We start from the raw sequence: 20,730 nt of genomic DNA on the forward strand, positions 1-20,730 counted from the left end.
CCGCTCACGCCCCAACATCGTGCAGCCCGCCTCCAGTGGTGTCGCGACAGGCGTGAATGGAGGGACGAATGGAGACGTGTCGTCTTCAGCGATGAGAGTCGCTTCTGCCTTGGTGCCAATGATGGTCGTATGCGTGTTTGGCGCCGTGCAGGTGAGCGCCACAATCAGGACTGCATACGACCGAGGCACACAGGGCCAACACCCGGCATCATGGTGTGGGGAGCGATCTCCTACACTGGCCGTACACCACTGGTGATCGTCGAGGGGACACTGAATAGTGCACGGTACATCCAAACCGTCATCGAACCCATCGTTCTACCATTCCTAGACCGGCAAGGGAACTTGCTGTTCCAACAGGACAATGCGCGTCCGCATGTATCCCGTGCCACCCAACGTGCTCTAGAAGGTGTAAGTCAACTACCCTGGCCAGCAAGATCTCCGGATCTGTCCCCCATTGAGCATGTTTGGGACTGGGTGAAGCATCGTCTCACGCGGTCTGCACGTCCAGCACGAACGCTGGTCCAACTGAGGCGCCAGGTGGAAATGGCATGGCAAGCCGTTCCACAGGACTACATCCAGCATCTCTACGATCGTCTCCATGGGAGAATAGCAGCCTGCATTGCTGCGAAAGGTGGATATACACTGTACTAGTGCCGACATTGTGCATGCTCTGTTGCCTGTGTCTATGTGCCTGTGGTTCTGTCAGTGTGATCATGTTATGTATCTGACCCCAGGAATGTGTCAATAAAGTTTTCCCTTCCTGGGACAATGAATTCACGGTGTTCTTATTTCAATTTCCAGGAGTGTATATTGCAGTTGTGGCTGCAATCGAAGGCAGTCGCTCGGTGACAGTCGTACTGTGCAGTGATCGCGTGCGGAGCTGCAGGAGCGCATACGATACTACACCGAGCCATAGGGACCTGCTTGCGGGTTACGTCTCGAGGGTGCGTAAAGCTTTGAAACTTACGCATACCAAGGACGCAGGAGTGTCCAACTGAGTTTTTGTTAAAACACAGTTTGGCGCTCAGCATCATCTGAGGGCAAAGCAACCTCAGGAAGTAACTAGAGCAGCATTGTCGTGCTTTTCGCCGCTGCGGAAACGTCTTGTGCAGGTGATGCCTTGGGATCGAAGCGGTCTTCCGCTGTCGACAAAAGGCGCGTCTTGTTGTTGCCGCGGGCCGCGTCTCCGGCCGTTTCGAGCGCCCCAGCTGCCGCAGAGCCATGCTCTGCCCCCCCCCCCAAGGTTAGGGAAAACGTGGGCCAGGACCTGGCAGCCGGCCGCGGAACCGCAGAGAAGGTTTCCGCCGCCGCCGATCAGACCTCCGCGTCCACTAGGAAAGTAGGGCCAGCAATGCAGCCGGGCCACCTAACGGTGTCAACGATGGCTGTAACTGGCACCCCCTTGGCAGCAGCCCCACTTCCCGCTCCGGACATGGCAAGAGACACAGCAGTCATACACAACACACCGAAATCAAAATATATAGTCAGTACTTGCAATCCTGCCCCTCCTAACCTCGCCCTGTCTCCGCTCCTGCTTGCCCACGCCACCGGCACACTTCCCGAATATCTTACGTCCATGAAGAAGGGCAAGCAGATGCCCCGTCTGCCGACCAAAATCCTCCCCAAACCCACCCCCTCGTCTCAGTCTTCCACCCGCTCCAAATACCTTAAATCCCCCCCACTCAAGTCCACCACATCAAAGCAACGGCGTGTGAGGAAAGACAAAAAGGAGAAGCTCTCCAAGGAGAAAAAGCACTCCACCACTCCCACCCCAACCACCTCCACACCCTCTGAGGAGCCAGCGCCCCCGACAGCACCTGTCGCCGCACTGGGAGGGGACCAGGAAACACCGACACTGGACGGGAACCACGTAACCGGGCAGGACTCGGATGGTTTCGTGCTGGCGAAGAAAACTTTTCGTCAGCCGAAGCTTCCGCCAGCCAGGGGAGTGGAACCCACCCCGAACAGATTTCAGGCGGTTGCTGACGAGCCAGAGACTGAAAACACAACACAAACACAGAACCAAGTCGCCCACCACCTCCCCCCGATTGTCGCAGAGTTTCCTCAAAACTACGAGGAGCTCTTTGAGTTGCTCAAGACAGAAATCGGGGGAGGCAGTTTCCAGGCAAAACCCGCTGGTGGAGACAAAATAAAAGTAACAGTACACACACTCGAACACTACAACACTGTCAAAACACTATTCAAGACCAAAAACATACCTCACTACACGTTCCCCACAAGTAAGACAAGAAACAGGAACATAGTCGTAAGAGACCTACCAAGACGAGTGTCCCCCCAGGCAATCAAAACAGACTTGACTGCCCGGGGGTACGTCGTCAAGGTAGTACAGCAAATGGGCAGCATTGACAGTAAGTGGCCGCTGTACCAGGTAACACTCCCTGACATCCCCCAAAACAAAAGGGAGATTAAGATGATCCTGGCAGTGCCTGTCACCACGGAGCTGCTGCGCTGTAAAAACAAGACGGTGCAGTGCTTCAGGTGTCAGGGCTTGAACCACATCGCTGTGCACTGCAACATGCCAGTGAGATGCAGGAAGTGCGCCGAGGCCCACGACACCAGGACATGCACACTCATGCACACGGACCCACAAATAAGGTGCGCGCTGTGTGGCAAAAACCACACAGCGGGTTACCAAGGGTGTGAGGTCCACAAAAGACACTCACAGCAGGCAAAGGGCGCAAAGGCCGCCCCCCACACACGTAAACAAAACACGACAAACCCAACCAGCCACACAAGAAAACAAAATACAACAACAACACACACAGACAAGGCCTGGGTAAAACCAAGGCCGGACACACCGAGGGCGACTTATGCGGAAGTGGTTTCTCCTCCGAGAAGTCATGAAAGCGTGGCCCCGTCACCACAACACCAATCACAGCCACAAGAACAACACCGGGAAACACACAACAACAGCGACCAGGTCCACCAAGTCAGAGGAAGCTCTAGGGAACCCCACACACACTCCCCCCCTATGGATCAGTTGTTAGGCGTAATGGTGCAGACCATGAACCTCGTCATGGAAATGATGAAGGAATTCAGGGAAGCCCAGAAGCAGAACACACAGATCCTCGTTGCCCTTCAGGCGACAGTCCAGCAGTCGCTCCCCTCTGTGACTTCCTCGGTAGTTTCAAAACCCCATCATGGATAGACGACCAAACATCCAAGGCCTGACAATGTGCGTCTTTAACGCAGACGGCATTGTTAACCAAGAGGTCGAGTTCAGAGAACTCATGAAGGAGTTCTCCATCGACATATGCATGATGGGGGAAACCCACTTAAAACCGGGAACAAAAGCGACAGTCCCCAACTATGTTACCTATCGCAAAGACAGGCCAACCCATGGCGGAGGAGTGGCCATATACATAAAAAGAGGGATCCCCACCACCAGGTATTCTTACCAGCTACCAATAAAATCTAAGCAGTGCAATCTACCGACCCCCGCAAGACCAGATAGATGAGGGAGATATAGCTACTCTAGGGCAAATTGAAGGCAAACTCATAATAGGGGGAGACTTCAATGCCAAACATCCTGATTGGAATTTTAGAGTAACCTCCAGAGCAGGCGCCAGATTGCAACAACTAGCGCGCAACCACCATTTCGAAACATGGGGTCCAGTCGAGCCCACACATTTTCCAAAAAATGGAGGCAGGCCCGACGTGTTAGACATAGCTCTCACTAGGAGGATTACGGGGTTTGTGACCGCGAGGACGATCAACAGAATGTCCTCCGACCACAACCCAGTGATCCTAGAGGTCGACGTGGGAGAATGGGTAGCACTCCCACGGTACCAGACGTCTTACAAACGTACAAACTGGGAGCGATACCGAGAAACTGTCGCCTCTGATATCGCTCGCGCTCCGCCGCCTACTGCCGAAACAGTAGAACAAGCGCTACAAGACCTAACAGGGACCATCCTGCAGGCAGCAGAAGAGGCCACCCCTCCACAAAGGGATGGCCCGCCGCCGCAAATACAGATCCCGGAACACTTGCTAGCTCAAATTCGACATAAGAACAGAGTGGCAAAAGAGTGGAAGATAACCAGAAACCAGGCCACAAGGAGGCTGCTCAATCGTCTACAGAGAGAATTGAAGGTAGCGCTCAATGAGCATAGAAACCAGAAATGGCAAAACCGCCTCAGAAGCCTCAAAGTAGACGATCACACACTTTGGCAAGCAACCAAACAATTCACAAAAAGACGCGCTAGGATGCCGCCACTGCATGGCGAGCGGGGTATGGCCTACAGCCATGCTGAAAAGGCCAACGCCCTCGCCGACACTTTCGAGAAGCAGTTCCAAGCGGCTGAACCCCAGGATGATGAGCATGAAAGAGTGGTCCGTCGTCAACTGGCCGTCTTCCTCAATGCTGAGGAGGACCCAGAAGACGAACCCACAGTGTTTGCCCCTGAAGACGTGGCAAAAGTCATTAGGTCCCTCCCCACCAAAAAGGCGCCAGGACATGACAATGTGACCAACCAGTTGGTCAAAAACCTCCCACCCACGGCGATCGAACACCTCGCGAACGTCTTCAACGAGATTACTCGTACCCGCGAGTTCCCAGCTTGCTGGAAACACGCGGAAGTGGTTGCAATACACAAACCAGGGAAAGACCCTCTATTCCCGCAGCACTACAGGCCGATTAGCCTCTTGCCAACTCTCAGCAAGATCTATGAGCGCCTCCTGCTAAGACCCATACAAGAACATATCACCAGAGAGCAAATTCTGCCGGAATTCCAATTCGGATTCCGGCAGAACCACTCTGCCCCACAACAGATCATGAGAGTGGTTGAAGCAGCCACAGAGGGCTTCAACCACAGAGGCTACTGCGGGATAGTGCTACTAGACGTAGCCAAAGCCTTTGACTCAGTATGGCATAGAGGGCTACTCTACAAGTTGTACACTCAAGGGTTCCCCGGGAGTATAGTTAAGCAGATCAAAAGCTATCTCTCGAACAGAACTTTCTCTGTCAAAGTAGAAACAGCCACCTCCACCAAGAGGCGTATTCGTGCTGGGGTGCCACAGGGATCGGTCCTGGGGCCCGTTTTGTACAGTCTGTACACTGCGGACACACCAACGGCCCCCCTGGTGCACACCGCTCAGTACGCCGACGATGCAGCCTTCTACACAAGAAACGCGGACAAGGACCTGGTCATCCGTAGGCTACAAAGGGTTTTAGATGACACAGAAACTTGGGCCTGTCGCTGGCGAATCACCATCAATTCTGAAAAGACGCAGGCGATGCTGATTACCCGTAGGCTCGGAAGGTGCGAACCTCAACGCCCCCCCCCCCCCCTCCACCTTCACCTAAACGGAACCCAACTCCCCTGGTGCAGAACCGCCAAGTATCTTGGCGTAACCTTGGACTCTCGTCTTACGTGGAAACCCCACATAGACGAAGTCCATAGGAAGGTCTGCGCCAGAATGTCCATCCTGTACCCAATCCTCAACTCATCCAGCTCCCTTTCCTGCTCAGTAGGAGTGAACGTATACCAGGCCCTGATCCGGCCAGTCATGGAATACGCGTGTCCTGTCTGGGGATACGTGGCGAAGCAGCACCTGGACACACTCCAGAGGCTGCAGAACCGCGCCCTCAGGAGGGCACTGCGTTTACCCCTTGGATTCCCTATTGACGATTTACATGCCGCTGCGGAAATCCCACTCCAGAGAGAGCGTTTCCAAGACCTGGCAAGGGCTTTCTATGAAGGTACTTCCAGGTCAGGAAACGCCCTCATCCACTCCCTAGGTCGGTATGACATGTCCCGCGATAAACACAATCGCCCCATGACGATCTTCGACGACTAAGTCGAAGAGAAAAATCCCAATACCCATTCCCAAATCCTACTCCTACCCAAAATGCTACAACTATCTCGCCAAACCTCAGGCAAGTACCAGACTCGCACAGAACAAACATCACATCTCACAGACATCAAAAAAAGTACAGAAATAATCACACACACAAGTACACAGGGGAGTAAAAGCCGAAAGGCTACAAACTCCCCCTCACACTTCCCCAAAGAGGGGAAAGTATTAGATGTAAGCAGCAGCAATCGAAGGACACATGGAAAGTGGTCACTCGAGTGTGTATCAGCAAGGGCTAACCATTCAAAGTGCTGAGCTAGTGGAACAGTACCGACCAAAAAGTCCAAATGAGAGAAATTTGTCGTGGAGGCAGACAAAAATGTAGGGTCCACAGTGTTGAGGCAAACAAGATCTGCTTTGTGGAAGACGTCTAGCAATAGTGAGCCACGCGGACAAGGATGTGGAGATCCCCAAAGCGGGTCGTGGGCATTGAAGCCCCCAACCAGCAAATAGGGGGATGGAAGCTGACCAAGAAGATGAAGGAGATCAGCTCGTGTCATTGATGTGGTTGATGGAATGTATACAGTACAAAGAGAGACGGTGTATGCAGAAAGAGAAAGACGGACAGCGACTGCTTGGAAGGAAGTGTTTAAGGGGATTGGGTGATAATGGAGAGTATTATGGAGAAGAATCATGAGTCCTCCATGTGCTGGAGTGCCTTCAACAGAGGGGAGATCAAATCGGACTGATTGAAAATCGGGGAAGACAAAGCGGTCGTGGGGACGCAGCTTTGTTTCCTGAAGACAAAAGATGACCGGCGAGTAGGATCGTAAGAGGATCGTCAATTCATCCCGACTGGCTCGAATGCTGCGGATATTCCAATGGATAATGGACATAGGGTGGACAGAAAACGGAAGAATGTGACCAAGGTTGCCGTCAACTCAACGACTGCTCAGAGCTTGCGACTGACAGCGTGGAACAGCACTCAGTCGAAGGCAGAAGATCCTGATCAATAGGTTGTTCAGGAGCAGCTCCCGCCACCAGCGATCGGCCGGTTGATCGGCCGCCAGCAGTGCACCTCAGCAACACAGAGGACGGCCGAGGGTGGCTACCGCCAGGTGATGCTGTAGATGAGACGCCGTGGCAGGGAAGGAGAGAAACTGGGTTTCTTACTAGCCTTCTTGGAAACATGATGTTTGGATGAAGGAGGAACTGATGGTTGTGAAGTTGGGGCACGTAAAAAATCTTCACAAGTATGCTCTTTTTTGGAAGTCCGGGTGTCTGACTTTTGGGCTCGAGATTTAGCAGAATCCGATGAAGGGTGAGCCATAGAGTGAGCAGGCAAGAGTGGGGAGGTTGAACGGGCGATCTTTGCGCTGGCCGATCTGACGACCGTGTCGCTAAATGTGAGCTCACAAATCTGCGTGGCCGCCTCCTTTGTTGGCCGAGGAGAGGCAAGGACAGTGCTGTATTTTCCTGTCTGAGGCACAGTGGGCTTTCGACTGGCAAATAACTTTTGAGCAGCAAAGGTCAACACCTTTTCCTTCACTCTGATTTCCTCAATGAGCTTTTCGTCTTTAAAAATTGGGCAATCTCGAGAGGAAGCAGCGTGGTCACCCATACAGTTGATGCAATGAGCGGATGGAGGTGGACAAGCACCCTCATGGGCATCCTTGCCACATGTAACACATTTGGCCGGGTTGGAACAGGACTGGTATGAATGAACCGCTGGCACCGATAGCAACGCGTACGGTTTGGGACGTAGGGGTGAATGGAAATTCTCATAGCTCGCTTTTATTTTTGATGGGAGTTGAACTCTGTCAAATGTCAAGAAGACTGTACAGGTTGGAACGATGTATGTGTCAACCCTTTTCATGACTCGATGAACAGCCGTTATGCCCTGGTCAGACAGGTAGTGTTGAAATTCCTCATCTGACATTCCGTCGAGGGCGTGAGGAATTTAAAGTGTGGTGCACTTCCACCCGGACAGGGAAGGTGTGGAGCAGTGAAGCACGCAGCAATTTTTGTGCCTGGAGGGCACTGACTGTTTCTAATAACAAGGTGCCATTTCATAATCTGGAACAAGACTTTACAGGACCTGCAATTGTGTCGACACCTTTCTGAATAATGAAAGGGTTGACCGTGGAGAAGTTGTGACCTTCATCAGATGGAGAAACAACAAGGAACTGTGGAAACGATGGAAGAACTGTCTGTGGCTGAGACTCAGTGAACTTACGCTTGTGAGCAGACATAGTGGAAGATGAGGAAACCATTGCAGAAGAATCCCTCATGATTACCGGCGTCTCCAATGGCGCGCTCCTCCCTTGTGGCGGCCCTCTCTGAGGGCACTCCCGCCTTAGGTGATTGTTCACACCTCAGGTCACACCTCCTGAGAAACGGACAGAGGGACCAATCGGCACTTTCTGAAGGTATCAGCTTGGGTAATCACCCCTCCCTGGGCCTGGCCGTTACCAGAGGGTACGTACGTGTCCTCCCTGTCTACTCGGGGTGGTGAATTATGTGTTACCCCGTCACCGGCCATGCATGAAAATGCATGGGTCAGCCTTCAGACACGCACAGGGAGGAAGAAAGAATGGGAAAAACAAAGAAAGGGAAAGGAAAGAAGAGAGGTCTCAAATGCTGCAGCGGAGAAAAGGGTAAAGAGAAGAGGTAAGGAAAAGAGAAGGACAAAGGAAGGATGAAGACATGGAAGCAGACAAGGCAAAGAATGCGTTACATTTACAAGCGTCCGTCTCCGAATGTAGGCACAAACCATACTCCCAGAGGGGGAGAAAGAGAAAGAAAGAGGCGGAGGTGGGGGGGGGGGGGTCGAAGATTGGGGGATGGGGAAGGATGCGGAAAGGGGAGGTATGCAGCCCGGAAAGTAAGGAGGCCTACATTAGCTCGGGGGTCCCGTGCTCGCTATGCACATATCCACAAAAGAGTTGTGGACCCCCTTGGGAGGGGGAGGGGGGGGGTGCAGGGGTGCATTGTGCTGCCACCTACTGCCAGGTACTCCATATCAACAACCTCAGTAGTCAGACATCGTGAGAGTAGAATGGGGTGTCCTGCGGAACTCTGACTTCGAACGTGGTCAGGTGACTGGGTGTCACTTGTGTCATACATCTGTATTTGATATTTCCACACCCCTAAACATCCCTATGTCTCCTATTTCCATTGTGATAGAGAAGTGGAAATTCTAAGGGACACATGCACCACAAAAGCATACAGGCCAACCTTGTCTGTTGACTGACAGATACTGCCCACAGTTGAAGAGGGTCATCTATCCAGACCATCACACAGGAATTCTGAACTGCATCAGGCTTCACTGCAAGTACTATGACAGGTAGGCAGGAGCTGGTAAATGCCAAACAACGCCTCACTTGGTGCAAGGAGCGTTAACATTGGATGATTGAACAGTGGAAAAATGTTGTATGGAATGACGAATCACAGTACACAATATGGTGATCATATGGCAGGGTGTGGATATGGCGAATGCCCAGTGAATGTCATCTGCCAGTGTATGTAGTGCCAACAGTTAAGTTCAGAGGTGGTGGTGTTATGGTGTGGTGTTTTTTTTTTTTTTTTTTTTTTTTACATGGAGGGGGCTTGCACCTGTCATCGTTTTGCATGGCACTATTACAACACAGGCATACACTGATGTTTAAGCGTCATCTTGCTTCCCACTGTTTAAGAGCAATTCGGGGATGGCGATTTCATCTTTCAACATGATCGAGCACCTGGTTCATAATGCGTGGCCTGTGGCAGAGTAGTTGCATGATAATAACATCCCTGTAATGAACTTTCCTGCACAGAGTTCTGTCCTGAATCCTATGGGACATCTTTGGGATGTTTTGGAACTTCAACTTCGTGCCAGGTCTCACCAGTCAACATCATTACCTCTCCTCAGTGCAGCACCCCATGAAGAATTGGCTGCCATTCCCCAAGAAATCTTCCAGCACCTGATTGAATGTATGCCTGTGAGAGTGGAAGCTTTCATCAATGCTAAGGGTGGGCCAATAGCATATTGAATTCCAGCATTACTGATGGAGGGAGCCACGAACTTTTAAGTCATTTTCTGCCAGGTGTTCAGATACTTTTGATCACATAGTGTATGTGCCAAGGGAGTTAAATATGCGCTGAAAGATGCTACAGTGGGGAAGTATTTTGAAGAATTTGATCGGCAATGATTTGAGATTATCTATGATAATGTGTCCCATAAATAAATGGGGATCTCTCTAATATACTCACTACAACTTAACTGATAAGATCTGAATCCATTGGAATGTGTCTGAATTTATTAAATTTCTAAGTTCCTAGCCTACCATCCAGAGTCACTCAGTTTTATTGTCCCCAGATACTAATTGTATTCAAGACTGGATCACACCAATAACATAAATTTAATCTCTTCTATCCATCCACAAACTATGATGAATCTTCATATTAACCAGTTTACTGCACACTTCCATTAATTATTTTGCATTTTACTTCATTCTGTAGTGAAATTTCATCGTTTTGTTACACTTCTGATCACAATAACTTAGTTTGTTTTCATAAACACCTGGCTTCCTTCCTCTCCTTAAGCACAAAGTTATGTTGCTCTGACCTTTAAGTTAGTTGCCCTTGGCTACACCAAATGAATCCTTCCTGTTTCTTCCTAAATTTACAGTAACTGATTATGAGTACATGGTACAGGGAATTATGGTTCTATTCAAACTGTCTGAAAATTAGTTCTGGCATTGAATTCCAAACTTTTAATGCTGTTTTCAGAAACAAATAAAATTTTGTAGTATATTTGAATTACATTCTCTCATAAAACTAAAATTTCATCTTATAATACAAATCAACTGTATTGTAGACTATTCCGAAGCTTCTTATGCCCCATGTCAAAACCTTGCTGTTTTGTTGTTCATTTTATAATCTCTGTATGATGCCCTCAGTACTATCTGAATGAGACTTCTGAAAAGTAATTTGAACAAAACAGGAACATAAATGACCTTTAGGGACTGCCCAAGTGTTATCCATTTTGATTTTGCCTTTGCAAAATTATGAGCAGGCATGCCATGTAATTTAATACTGTAGTTGTTGCCATTAACACTACTCATAGAACATTCATGCTTAATGCAACTCTAGAAACACAGAATGTAACTAACAAGAGAACCTCCCCATCGCACCCCCCTCAGATTTAGTTATAAGCTGGCACAGTGGATAGGCCTTGAAAAACTGAACACAGATCAATTGAGAAAGCAGGAAGAAGTTGTGTGGAACTGTGAAAAAATAAACAAAATATACAAACTGAGTAGTTCATGGGAAGATATGCAACATTAAGGACATTGGTAATGCAGGAGTGCCGTAGTCTCGTGGTAACGTGAGCAGCTGTGGAACGAGAGGTCCTTGGTTCAAATCTTCCATCGAGAGAAAAATTTAATTTTTTTATTTTCAGTTTATGTGACAAACTCTTATGTTTTCATCACTTTTTTGAGAGTGATTATCACATCCACAAGAAAACCTAAATCGGGCAAGGTAGAAGAATCTTTTTACCCATTCGCCAAGTGTACAAGTTAGGTGGGTCGACAACATATTCCTGTCATGTGACGCACATACCGTCACCAGTGTCGTATAGAATATATCAGATATGTTTTCCTGTGGAGGAATTGGTTGACCTATGACCTTGCGATCAAATGTTTTCGGTTCCCATTGGAGAGGCACGTCCTTTCGTCTAATAATCGCACGGTTTTGCGGTGCGGTCGCAAAACACAGACACTAAACTTATTACAGTGAACAGAGATGTCGATGAACGAACGGACAGATAATAACTATGCAAAAATAAAGAAAGTAAACTTTTCACTTGATGGAAGACTTGAACCAAGGACCTCTCGTTCTGCAGCTGCTCACGTTACCACGAGACCTCAGCGCTCCTGCGTTTCTAGTATCCTAGATGTTGCATATGTGGCCCATGGACTACTCAGTTTGTATATTTTGCTTATTTTTTCACAGTTCCACACAACTTCTTCCTGTTTTCTCAATTGATCTGTGTTCAGTTTTTCAAGGCCTATCCACTGTGCCAACTTATAACTAAATCTGAGGGGGGTGCGATGGGGAGGTTCCCTTGTAAGGATGTATCCCACAGTATTGCATCCACAAAGTGCATACCACATTTTAAACGAGTGGTGATTAATAAATCATCATTAATTTTTCAACGTAAAATTTTTGTTCAAATCTTAGTACTTAATGTTACACTCAGAATATGATGAACATTTCTTTGGTAAAATCGCTGTACTAAATGACTGAGGTAGATGTTGCAGTACTTAATAAATTGATGTAGCCAGTCAGTCACTTGTATGGCATATATTTCTACATCTAGGTACTACTCTGCAACGCACACCTGAGCATTTGCAGAGGGTTTATCTAAACACTTTCAGACTGTTCATCTACTGTTCCATGCTCTAATAAAATGTGGGAACAGCTGACACTTCAGTTTGCCACGTGAGCTCCAATTTCTCTTCTTTTATTACGATAATCATTTTTTCCCTATATTGGTGGTAGCCAGTGAAATATTTTCACATTTGGAGGAGAAAGCTGGTGATTAAAATTTCATAAAAAGATCTTCCCACAGCAAAAAGAACCTTTGTTTCAATCATTCCTACCCCAACTTGCTTATCAATCAATGAGGCACACTGCCCGTTTCTGAAATACAAAATAAGCTGACTCCTTTGAACTTTTTCAATGTCCCAATCCTACCTGGTGAGGATCCCATTCCATGCAGCAATACTTCAGAAGAGGAAGGATGAGTGTAATGTAGGCATTCTCTTTAGTAGATTTGACACATCATCTAAGACTTCTGCAAGTAAAACACAATCTTTAGTTTGATTTCCCCATAGAATTTTCTTTGTGATCGTTTCAATTTAAGCTGTCAGTGAGTGTAATCCCTAGGTTTTTAAATGAACTGAAAGTCATTAAATTTGTGAGATTTATGATGTAACAGAAATTTAGCAATTCCTTTTAGTATTCTTGTGTATGACCTCAAACTTTGTTTAATGTCAGTTGCCACTTTTCATACCATACAGATATCTTGTGTAACTGGTTTTACAAATGGTTCTGATCTTCTGGTTAGTTTACTAGACAGTTTATGATAACATCTTCTGCAAACTGTCTAAGAGAGCTTTCCTTGGGAAACACCATATATCATTTCTGTTTCAATCTATTTCACATCAGTTACTATGAACTGTGCCTTTCTGATTTGAAATCATGAACCCAGTTGCACAACTGAGACAGCACTGTGGGTAAGCAGTATGAGTAGAAGCTGCTTGTTAGCAAAGATGCTGAAAGCCTTTTTTAAATCTATAGATATAGAATCAACTTGAGACCTGATGTCTCATTACTTCATGTGAATAAATCAGCAAGTTGTGTTTCAGTAGAATATTTTCTGAATCCATGCTGGCTACGAGTCAATACATCATTTACATTGAGGCAATTAATAATATTCAAACAAAGAAAATGTTCCTAATCCTACAGCAAATTGATAATGATATGGGTCTGTAATTCAGTGGATTACTTCTGTTTCCTTTCTCATATATTGGTATGAACAGTTCAACTTTCCAGCCTTTAGGTATGGATCTTTTGTCAAGTGGTTGTATCTGACTGCTAAATACAGCGCTATTACATCAACATACTCCAAAAGGAACCTAACTGGTATACAAGACTTCCCTTTATCAAGTGATTTGAGCTGCTTTGCTAGACTGAGGGTATCTACTCATACTGGCAGTTGTTATAGATTTGAATTCTGGAATATTTGCTGCATCTTTGATGAAGTAATTTTAGAAAACTTTAGTAACTCAGTTTCAGTGGTACTGCCACCAGTAACATTACCACTGCTATCAATCAGTGAAGCTATTGGCAGTGTATTGCCACTTGTGTACTTTACATACCACCAGAATCTTTGAATTTTCTGCTGAACTTGCTAGCCATTTCCTGGGCTGCAACTGGCACACATTGCTGGCTGCCCATATGCTGTGGGGCTGTGTTGACATCACCTGCCTCAACAAGGCTGCCTGCTGCTTCCAGCACTGCAGTTAACTGATACCAGTGCCTCAGCAGTTCATGGTTGGGCACTGGTTGACTTTGCTGTATAGAATGCACTGTCAATAACAGCTGTTTAACTTCTGCTTTCATGGTCCCCAAAGACCTGGCATTACCCATTTCATGAAGTCATCCTTATTGAACACCTTGATGGCCAGGCAGTGGTCCTGCAATCCTAGGGTGGCTACACAGCAGTCTGCAACCCTTATCAGTACACTCAGGAATGCATCAAGCAAATTTCTTTTGCTTTTTTTAAAACAGATATAGTGGTCCTCATTCTCACTACAATGACCTTGTGGTCACTAATGCCAGAATCTGCAAGATGCTCCCTATTTATTCAGACTACTTGTTGCTAAGAGGTCAACTAAGTTATCAACTTGTTACATTATGTGTGGGTCCTGAAGTAATTGCTCAAAATAATTTTCAGAGAAAGCATTTATTACGATTTTGGACAATGTTTTATGCCTACCCCTAGATTTGAACATTTATTGTTATGAACATGTCAAGGGTAGACTGAAGTTACCAGCAACAATAAATTGTATGATTGGGGTACATTTTCTAAATGAGACTCAAATTTTCCTTCAACTTTTTAACAATTACATCATTTGAATCATGTTGTCAGAAAATGGAATAAACTTTTAATTTATTCTGGTTGTCAAGTATAACCTCAACCCATATTCACAACTACTGTCTGCTTCAGTTTTACTACAAGTTTACTGCTTCTAACTGATACAAACCTGCCCACCACCAACAGGATAATGTATCCTAGTAAACACCCTTAGGTTCTTGGTCAAATGTTTGGCTGTACCTATCTCTGGTTTTAGCCAGCTTAGAGTACCGATAACAATTTGAGTTTCAGTGACATTCACCATGAACAAGTTGCCACAGATCTGGTAAATAATAGAAATTGAACTTGTGTTCTACTCAGGAAACTACTGCTCTGATACTGTGAGTACAGCAGCACTCTGCACAGACAATTTTGAGAAATATGATCTATGTCAGAGCACTTAGTGACTGTTTAATAATTTAAACAGCTGCTTAATAAATTAACTTTAACATTCCTTGAATTAGGAAGCAGCACTAAGAGTTCATGACATCCTTTCATAAGCAATGGAGTTTTCTTTAAGTTTTTAATCATATAACAACATAACAATAATGTCTTGGAGACAGTTAGGAATATCATACTGTGATGAATAAACAGTATTACAATCAGAAAGAAGAAAGTACAGGTAATTAGCTACAGACTGGTTGAAGATGTCTGACAACTCAATGAGCTTTGGTTGACCACACAAAAAACATCCGGCAAGGAGGTGCAACCTGGGAAGCAAGAACTAGCAACAGCCACAGAGCCCACACACAGTGATCACTACTATGCCAAATGTGGTTTGCTTTATCAGTCAGCAATTTTTCTGTTCATATTTTATATGGATTTTGCCATCGCTGAAGCTTTTTACTCATTCCACTACACCATTGTCTGTTGTGATAAGTTTAAATACAAAGTATAGTGATTATATGACTGTAATGGTGCATCAGAACTCATACAAAGTAAACTGACCCAGATGAGTCCCAAGCTAAATTAATCAATGCTAATGATATTTTCCCAAGAAACAAAAAATACAGTATTTACCTGATTATAGGAGGTGGTTTTCTCCCAAATTCACCATTCAAAAAATTTGGGGTGGTTGTACATTTGCAGGTTAAAGTGTTATTGCCGAGGTCAGCATACATTTACTGATGTAGCTTTGGCTTGAGAGGTCACTTGCAGATTTATTTTGAGGAATTCTGAAGGTTTGGAGGGGAACCAGTGACACCAGCTTGGCTGAGAAATAGGACGAATGTGAGGGAGGGAGGGGGGCATAGAAATATTGGTGAGCAGACAGCAAATTTCATTACTCTGCCAACCATGAGAATGTATTTGTGTACTTTGATTTTTATTAACATTTATACCATGTTTAAACATTAGTTTGCCTGAATCCATTTACAGATGGAATGGAATTGACTTTAAAATTGGTTAAAAACTTAACAGTAGTATAATTTCTGCAAGAGAGACTAAAAGACTACATAGGGGCAAATTGTGTACTTACATGTTTCGTGCAGCAGTGTTGTCAATGCTCACTATGAACAATGACAAAAACATAAACAGTGTGTCAGTTGCTGGTTCTATGCAGTTAATGAGAGAGTAGTCAGTAGATGACATGTTTGGAAACAAGAGACTAAGGAATATTGTCAAATTATCCAGCCAGTGTAGATGCAAAATTTATTATATATTCAGGAAAAACAGCTATCTTAGATCCTACCACAGTCAAAATGTTAAAAATTACAATGTATTCAGAAGAAATAGCCCAATATTTGTAAGAACTAAGATTATAAATTTCATTGCTGCTCATAACAGAAATATATTGCCTCTCCCCTCACCTCTTATTCATTAGGTGAAAGTATCATCCCATATGTTGATACCAGAGATGACAAAAAGCAAAATAGCAAGTGGGGATAAAAATAAAGATAAGCCACCTGTTTATTTTATTTCTCCTTGTATTATCAAGATGCAGGTAGAAAATGTCTTAAGTTTTGAACAAGTAAAATGTTAACTTTTATAGGCAGATTCTTTGTTTCAATATGCGGTTCATAGTTTTAATTAGTCAGAATATGTTAAAAATAAAATTTTCGGGAAATGTCATATTCAGTGTCATCTTGTACTCAGCTAAATACGGTATCTGGTGCAACGTCAAGTGTGTGTGTATGTTAAGACTATATCAGCAGCAGCAAAGAAGGGATAAGCTCAGGGTTATTTTACTTAGGATCAATTACATTAGTGTTCTTTCAGATGTGGCTGATTATTTTTGAATACTGAGACTCATGTGTTTCTGTATGTACCCTTATGAACCATTTGTTAGTGAAAGAAAATGTTTATCTGATATATAACTGCACTGTCTTTTCTGAAATATCATTGAGAAAATGCTGCTGTGTCATCAAATTTGCGCTACAAAAAACATTAACTTTATTATATGATTAGCATTGAAGACTACAAATGTTCTACAGAAAAAAGCCACTGTTCATTAAGTTTGTTGTTTTTATAATAAACTAGATTACTAATAATCAGAAGAACATAACACTACTAACCTTTGGCAATTTCTTGGCTGGTCGGATATGTATCCCTCCAACTTCAATGACACCTGGTACCTGAGGCCTAGGAAGGTTAAGGATAGGACTTGTGTTGATAATAAGGAGGCTCGTATTTTTTGCAATTTCATGCAAAGGTGGAAGTGATTCCCCAAAGTATTTAGTAGCTATTGCATGTGTAGGTTGTTCCATGTATCTGTAATAGTACCACTTCTGCAGTTCAGAGTATACTGTATTCTTGAAACGCTCAGGGAGGTCCATCTGATCACTGTGGGGCAGAAAATGGTTTGGTATGTAAGAAGGGTTATCTGGATTTCCAAAACGGTCACCAAGCCAAGGCATAGGTATATGTGAGCAGAGAGCAATGTGCGGTGCCTGAAATTTGTAAACGAATGGTAACATGCAATCTGTATTAAATGCTTCTGTGAAAATTAAATCAAAATTCTCCTTTGAGTTTATAAGCTTTTGTACTGGTGGAAATGCTAAAACGTTTTCACAGTTTGTTATTGCCATTTCTTTCAGCTTGAAAACTGTTGAAAAACCTGAGCCAAATGAATCTTCTAATTTAATTGCATCAACTACTGTTGGAACAGACCCAACCAGACTGATGTCTATGTAGTTTGGTATTGGTGTTTTCTGTGGGAAATGGCTGTACACAATAACTTCATGTCCTCTAAATGCAAGTCCTTTCATTAATGCTTCAAACATGATAAAATGACTTTTGCCTGGGTAAGGGAACAAACCCAGGATACGTGCAGAATTTGTGCCATCAATGGACACTGCTAACAATACAAGCAGCGACAGTATCTGCATCTGAAATAAATGAGAGATCCATCCAGTTTAGAATTTTTTCAGTTAATGTCGATACACTCAAAATTATTACTCTAAAAATAAAATTTTCATATCTTACTGAAGTAAGATAAAAAGGTTTATACTGAAAAACTATACAAGCTTAATAACATTAAAATGTTTACTTAAAAGATTATTGAACACTAAGCATCTGTTTCAAGTAAGTATTTGTTTCTAAGATTTATGACAGAACAGGGTTAAATAAGAAAGAAAACTGAGAAATGCTATCAAAAAATTGACAAACAATCCAGTTCCAACAGTTAAATTAGAATTTTCTGCAATACCTGGACATCTTTATTTCTCACTAATAGAGATAGAAATTAATGAGGCCACCAAAAGACCAAAAAGAAACAAACCATGTGGTGAAGATAAACACAGCAGAATTACTGAAAGGGTCAGAGCCAAAGGTTACAAGAGATGTAACTTGCTTTCTGATAAATTTGGTAACAGATAAGATTCTGAACAGAGCTGTGGAAACTTCATACAAACAGCTGGGAGGATATCACTGCAATGTTCATGCATGAACAGATTTGTGAGTTAAAATTAATAATTTAACAATGAAAATAATTTGACAATATAATGTAATTAGATGGATAAAAACTTACTCAATATGTGGAGGTAGAAAACACACATAAAAGAAGGTTTACTTATGCAAGCTTTTGGAGCAAGGGGCTCCTCCCAACAGAAGGGGAAGGAGGAGGGGCAAAGGTAAACGACTGTATAACTTTAGGAAAAGTGGTAGATTTCAGAAAAGTCACCCAGAACTGCGGGTCAGGTGAGGCTTACTGGACAGGATGAGAAGAAAAGACTTCTGCTGGCAGAAGGAGCCACTAGCTCTGAAAGTGAAGCTCCTTTTATGTGCTTTTTCTTCCTGCTTGGTGAGTAAAATTAATAGTTTACCACAGAATGTTAACCAGAAAACTGACAAAAGTATCATTTACTACTTTCAAAAAAGCATTTGGTTCTAGGGGGAGAAAGACGATAGATCATATCTTCAAAGAAATGTCGGTAAGTTTAGAGGCCATCTGAATGGGGAGGAAGGGGAAAGGAGGGGCCAGATGAAGGAACTCAAGCTATTACATCCATCCCCTAACCAACAATTTCATAGTGCTTCCACTGAAAGTGAACCTGAACCAGTGAAACATGCTTCACCTGTTGAGAAACCTCCTGTGCCCTGCGTCAAGGGAAGGTGAACACAAAACAGTTGGGGTATAGTAATCATCGGCAGTTCAGAAGTATCGCGAATAATGGTACAACTCAGAGAAATAGCAGCATGAGGTCACATTATGCATTCTGTGTGTTACTCTGGAGGCCTTATTCCACTCACTGAAGGTGTTCTGGCACCCATTCAGGGAACAAGGTACAGTCAACTGCAAATTGTGATACACTTTGCAATGAACAAAGATTGTCATCTTATCAGAGGCCATATCATGCCAGTGACTGCCAGAAAAGGTCGAGACTACAAACGTTGCTCACAGAGTTTCAACAAAGCTCACAATCTGCAGCACTCTTCCCAAAAATAATTGGGGTGTTCTGGTTCTGAGCCATGTAGAAGGCTTGAACCAGATACTTCAGAGGTTCTGCGTTGAGCTTTGCTGTGGCTTCCTGGACTTGCACCATAGTGTTGAGAATTTTAGCCCCCCCCCCCTAAATGTGTTAAGGATGAAGTGACCTACACATCAGAAGTAGCAATGGGGAAGAAATATTGATATACCTAAATATAAAATTTTTTTCATTATAGTGTCAATATATGTTGCCAATATCTAGATTATCAATGTATCAATTAACTGATATTGAGTATCAAAAGTGATATTTTTTTTTACCTGTCATTTCTTGATTCATAGACTATGCAGTTCTTATCTGCAGATTCCTTGCTACTGCCAATCTTTGCAATCTAACTGTAAATGTCGTACAAATGGCTTAATTTAATTTCATATTTAGTACCGCAACTGAGCACCAGATTTCAACATGAAGGTATCTGTAATGCATATTATGAAAGTTTATTACTTTCATGTGTCCTTTTTACCATTGCAAATAATTGAAACAAGGTGCAAGATGAACTTGTTTGGTGGCAGCACTGTATGAAAATGGTGGAAATTCTACTCCCTGCTCCCAAATATAAGGCAGAATGTGTGCTCTCCTTATTCCCCTAGTGCATCGATCAATGAAAGATAGATGCATGGTAAAAGTGATGTCCATCCAATACAAAAGTCACACACATTACTGCATTGGTATTTAATGGAAAATGGTTTCTTCTTGTCTGAAATGTGAACGTCACACATCAGAAGTGTTTCACTCCTGAGACACCTCTTGCATACGAATGGGCCAAAAATATTGATATATTAAAATGCTGGTATCTTTGTCTCAATAATGTCAATGTGTCCTTTAAATATCTGTATTTTTAAAATTTGCCCCTCCCTAGTCAGAGGCTGCTACCTACATAGCTAACTGTGTGTAGAGTACACACAAGGTTTTTTCCTTTCTTTATAGCTTAGATGAGTCTCCATCCATTGTACATAAAGATGGCAGGAGGAGAGATCAAAGTATCAGTGTAAGGCGCAAATTATCCCCACAGATGAAACAATTAAAATTCCAAAGATCAACTGCTAAAGCAAATTTCAGAAAGTCCCAGAGTTTGAAGCAGTCCTATAAAGTAGTGGAGCTCATATACATTATATTAGGTACTGAAAACTGGCTAAAATCAGAAACTGACAACAGAGATTTGTAGGGTAAATCTAAGTGTACACCTACATTGAATGGATAGGCTAGTGGAAAAATGGAGGTTGTGTATGTGCCACAACAGACAAGAAACTAATAAACCAAGATAGAATCTAGAGAAACCACAGATCTGCAAATGAACATTGT

At 44.1% G+C, this 20,730-nt stretch overlaps 1 protein-coding gene across 1 annotated transcript in view; it reads right to left on the minus strand.

Moving 5' to 3' along the window:
• Nucleotides 1-20,730, minus strand: part of LOC124794776 (UDP-glycosyltransferase UGT5-like) — a 136,491-nt gene that overhangs the window by 37,807 nt on the left and 77,954 nt on the right. The window contains exon 2 of the mRNA XM_047258410.1: nt 17,017-17,829. Within this exon, the coding sequence (XP_047114366.1) occupies nt 17,017-17,829 (813 nt within the window). The remainder of the gene's footprint in view (nt 1-17,016; nt 17,830-20,730) is intronic.

Source organism: Schistocerca piceifrons, chromosome 4 (genome assembly GCF_021461385.2).
Source record: "Schistocerca piceifrons isolate TAMUIC-IGC-003096 chromosome 4, iqSchPice1.1, whole genome shotgun sequence".
NCBI classification, from domain to species: domain Eukaryota; kingdom Metazoa; phylum Arthropoda; class Insecta; order Orthoptera; family Acrididae; genus Schistocerca; species Schistocerca piceifrons.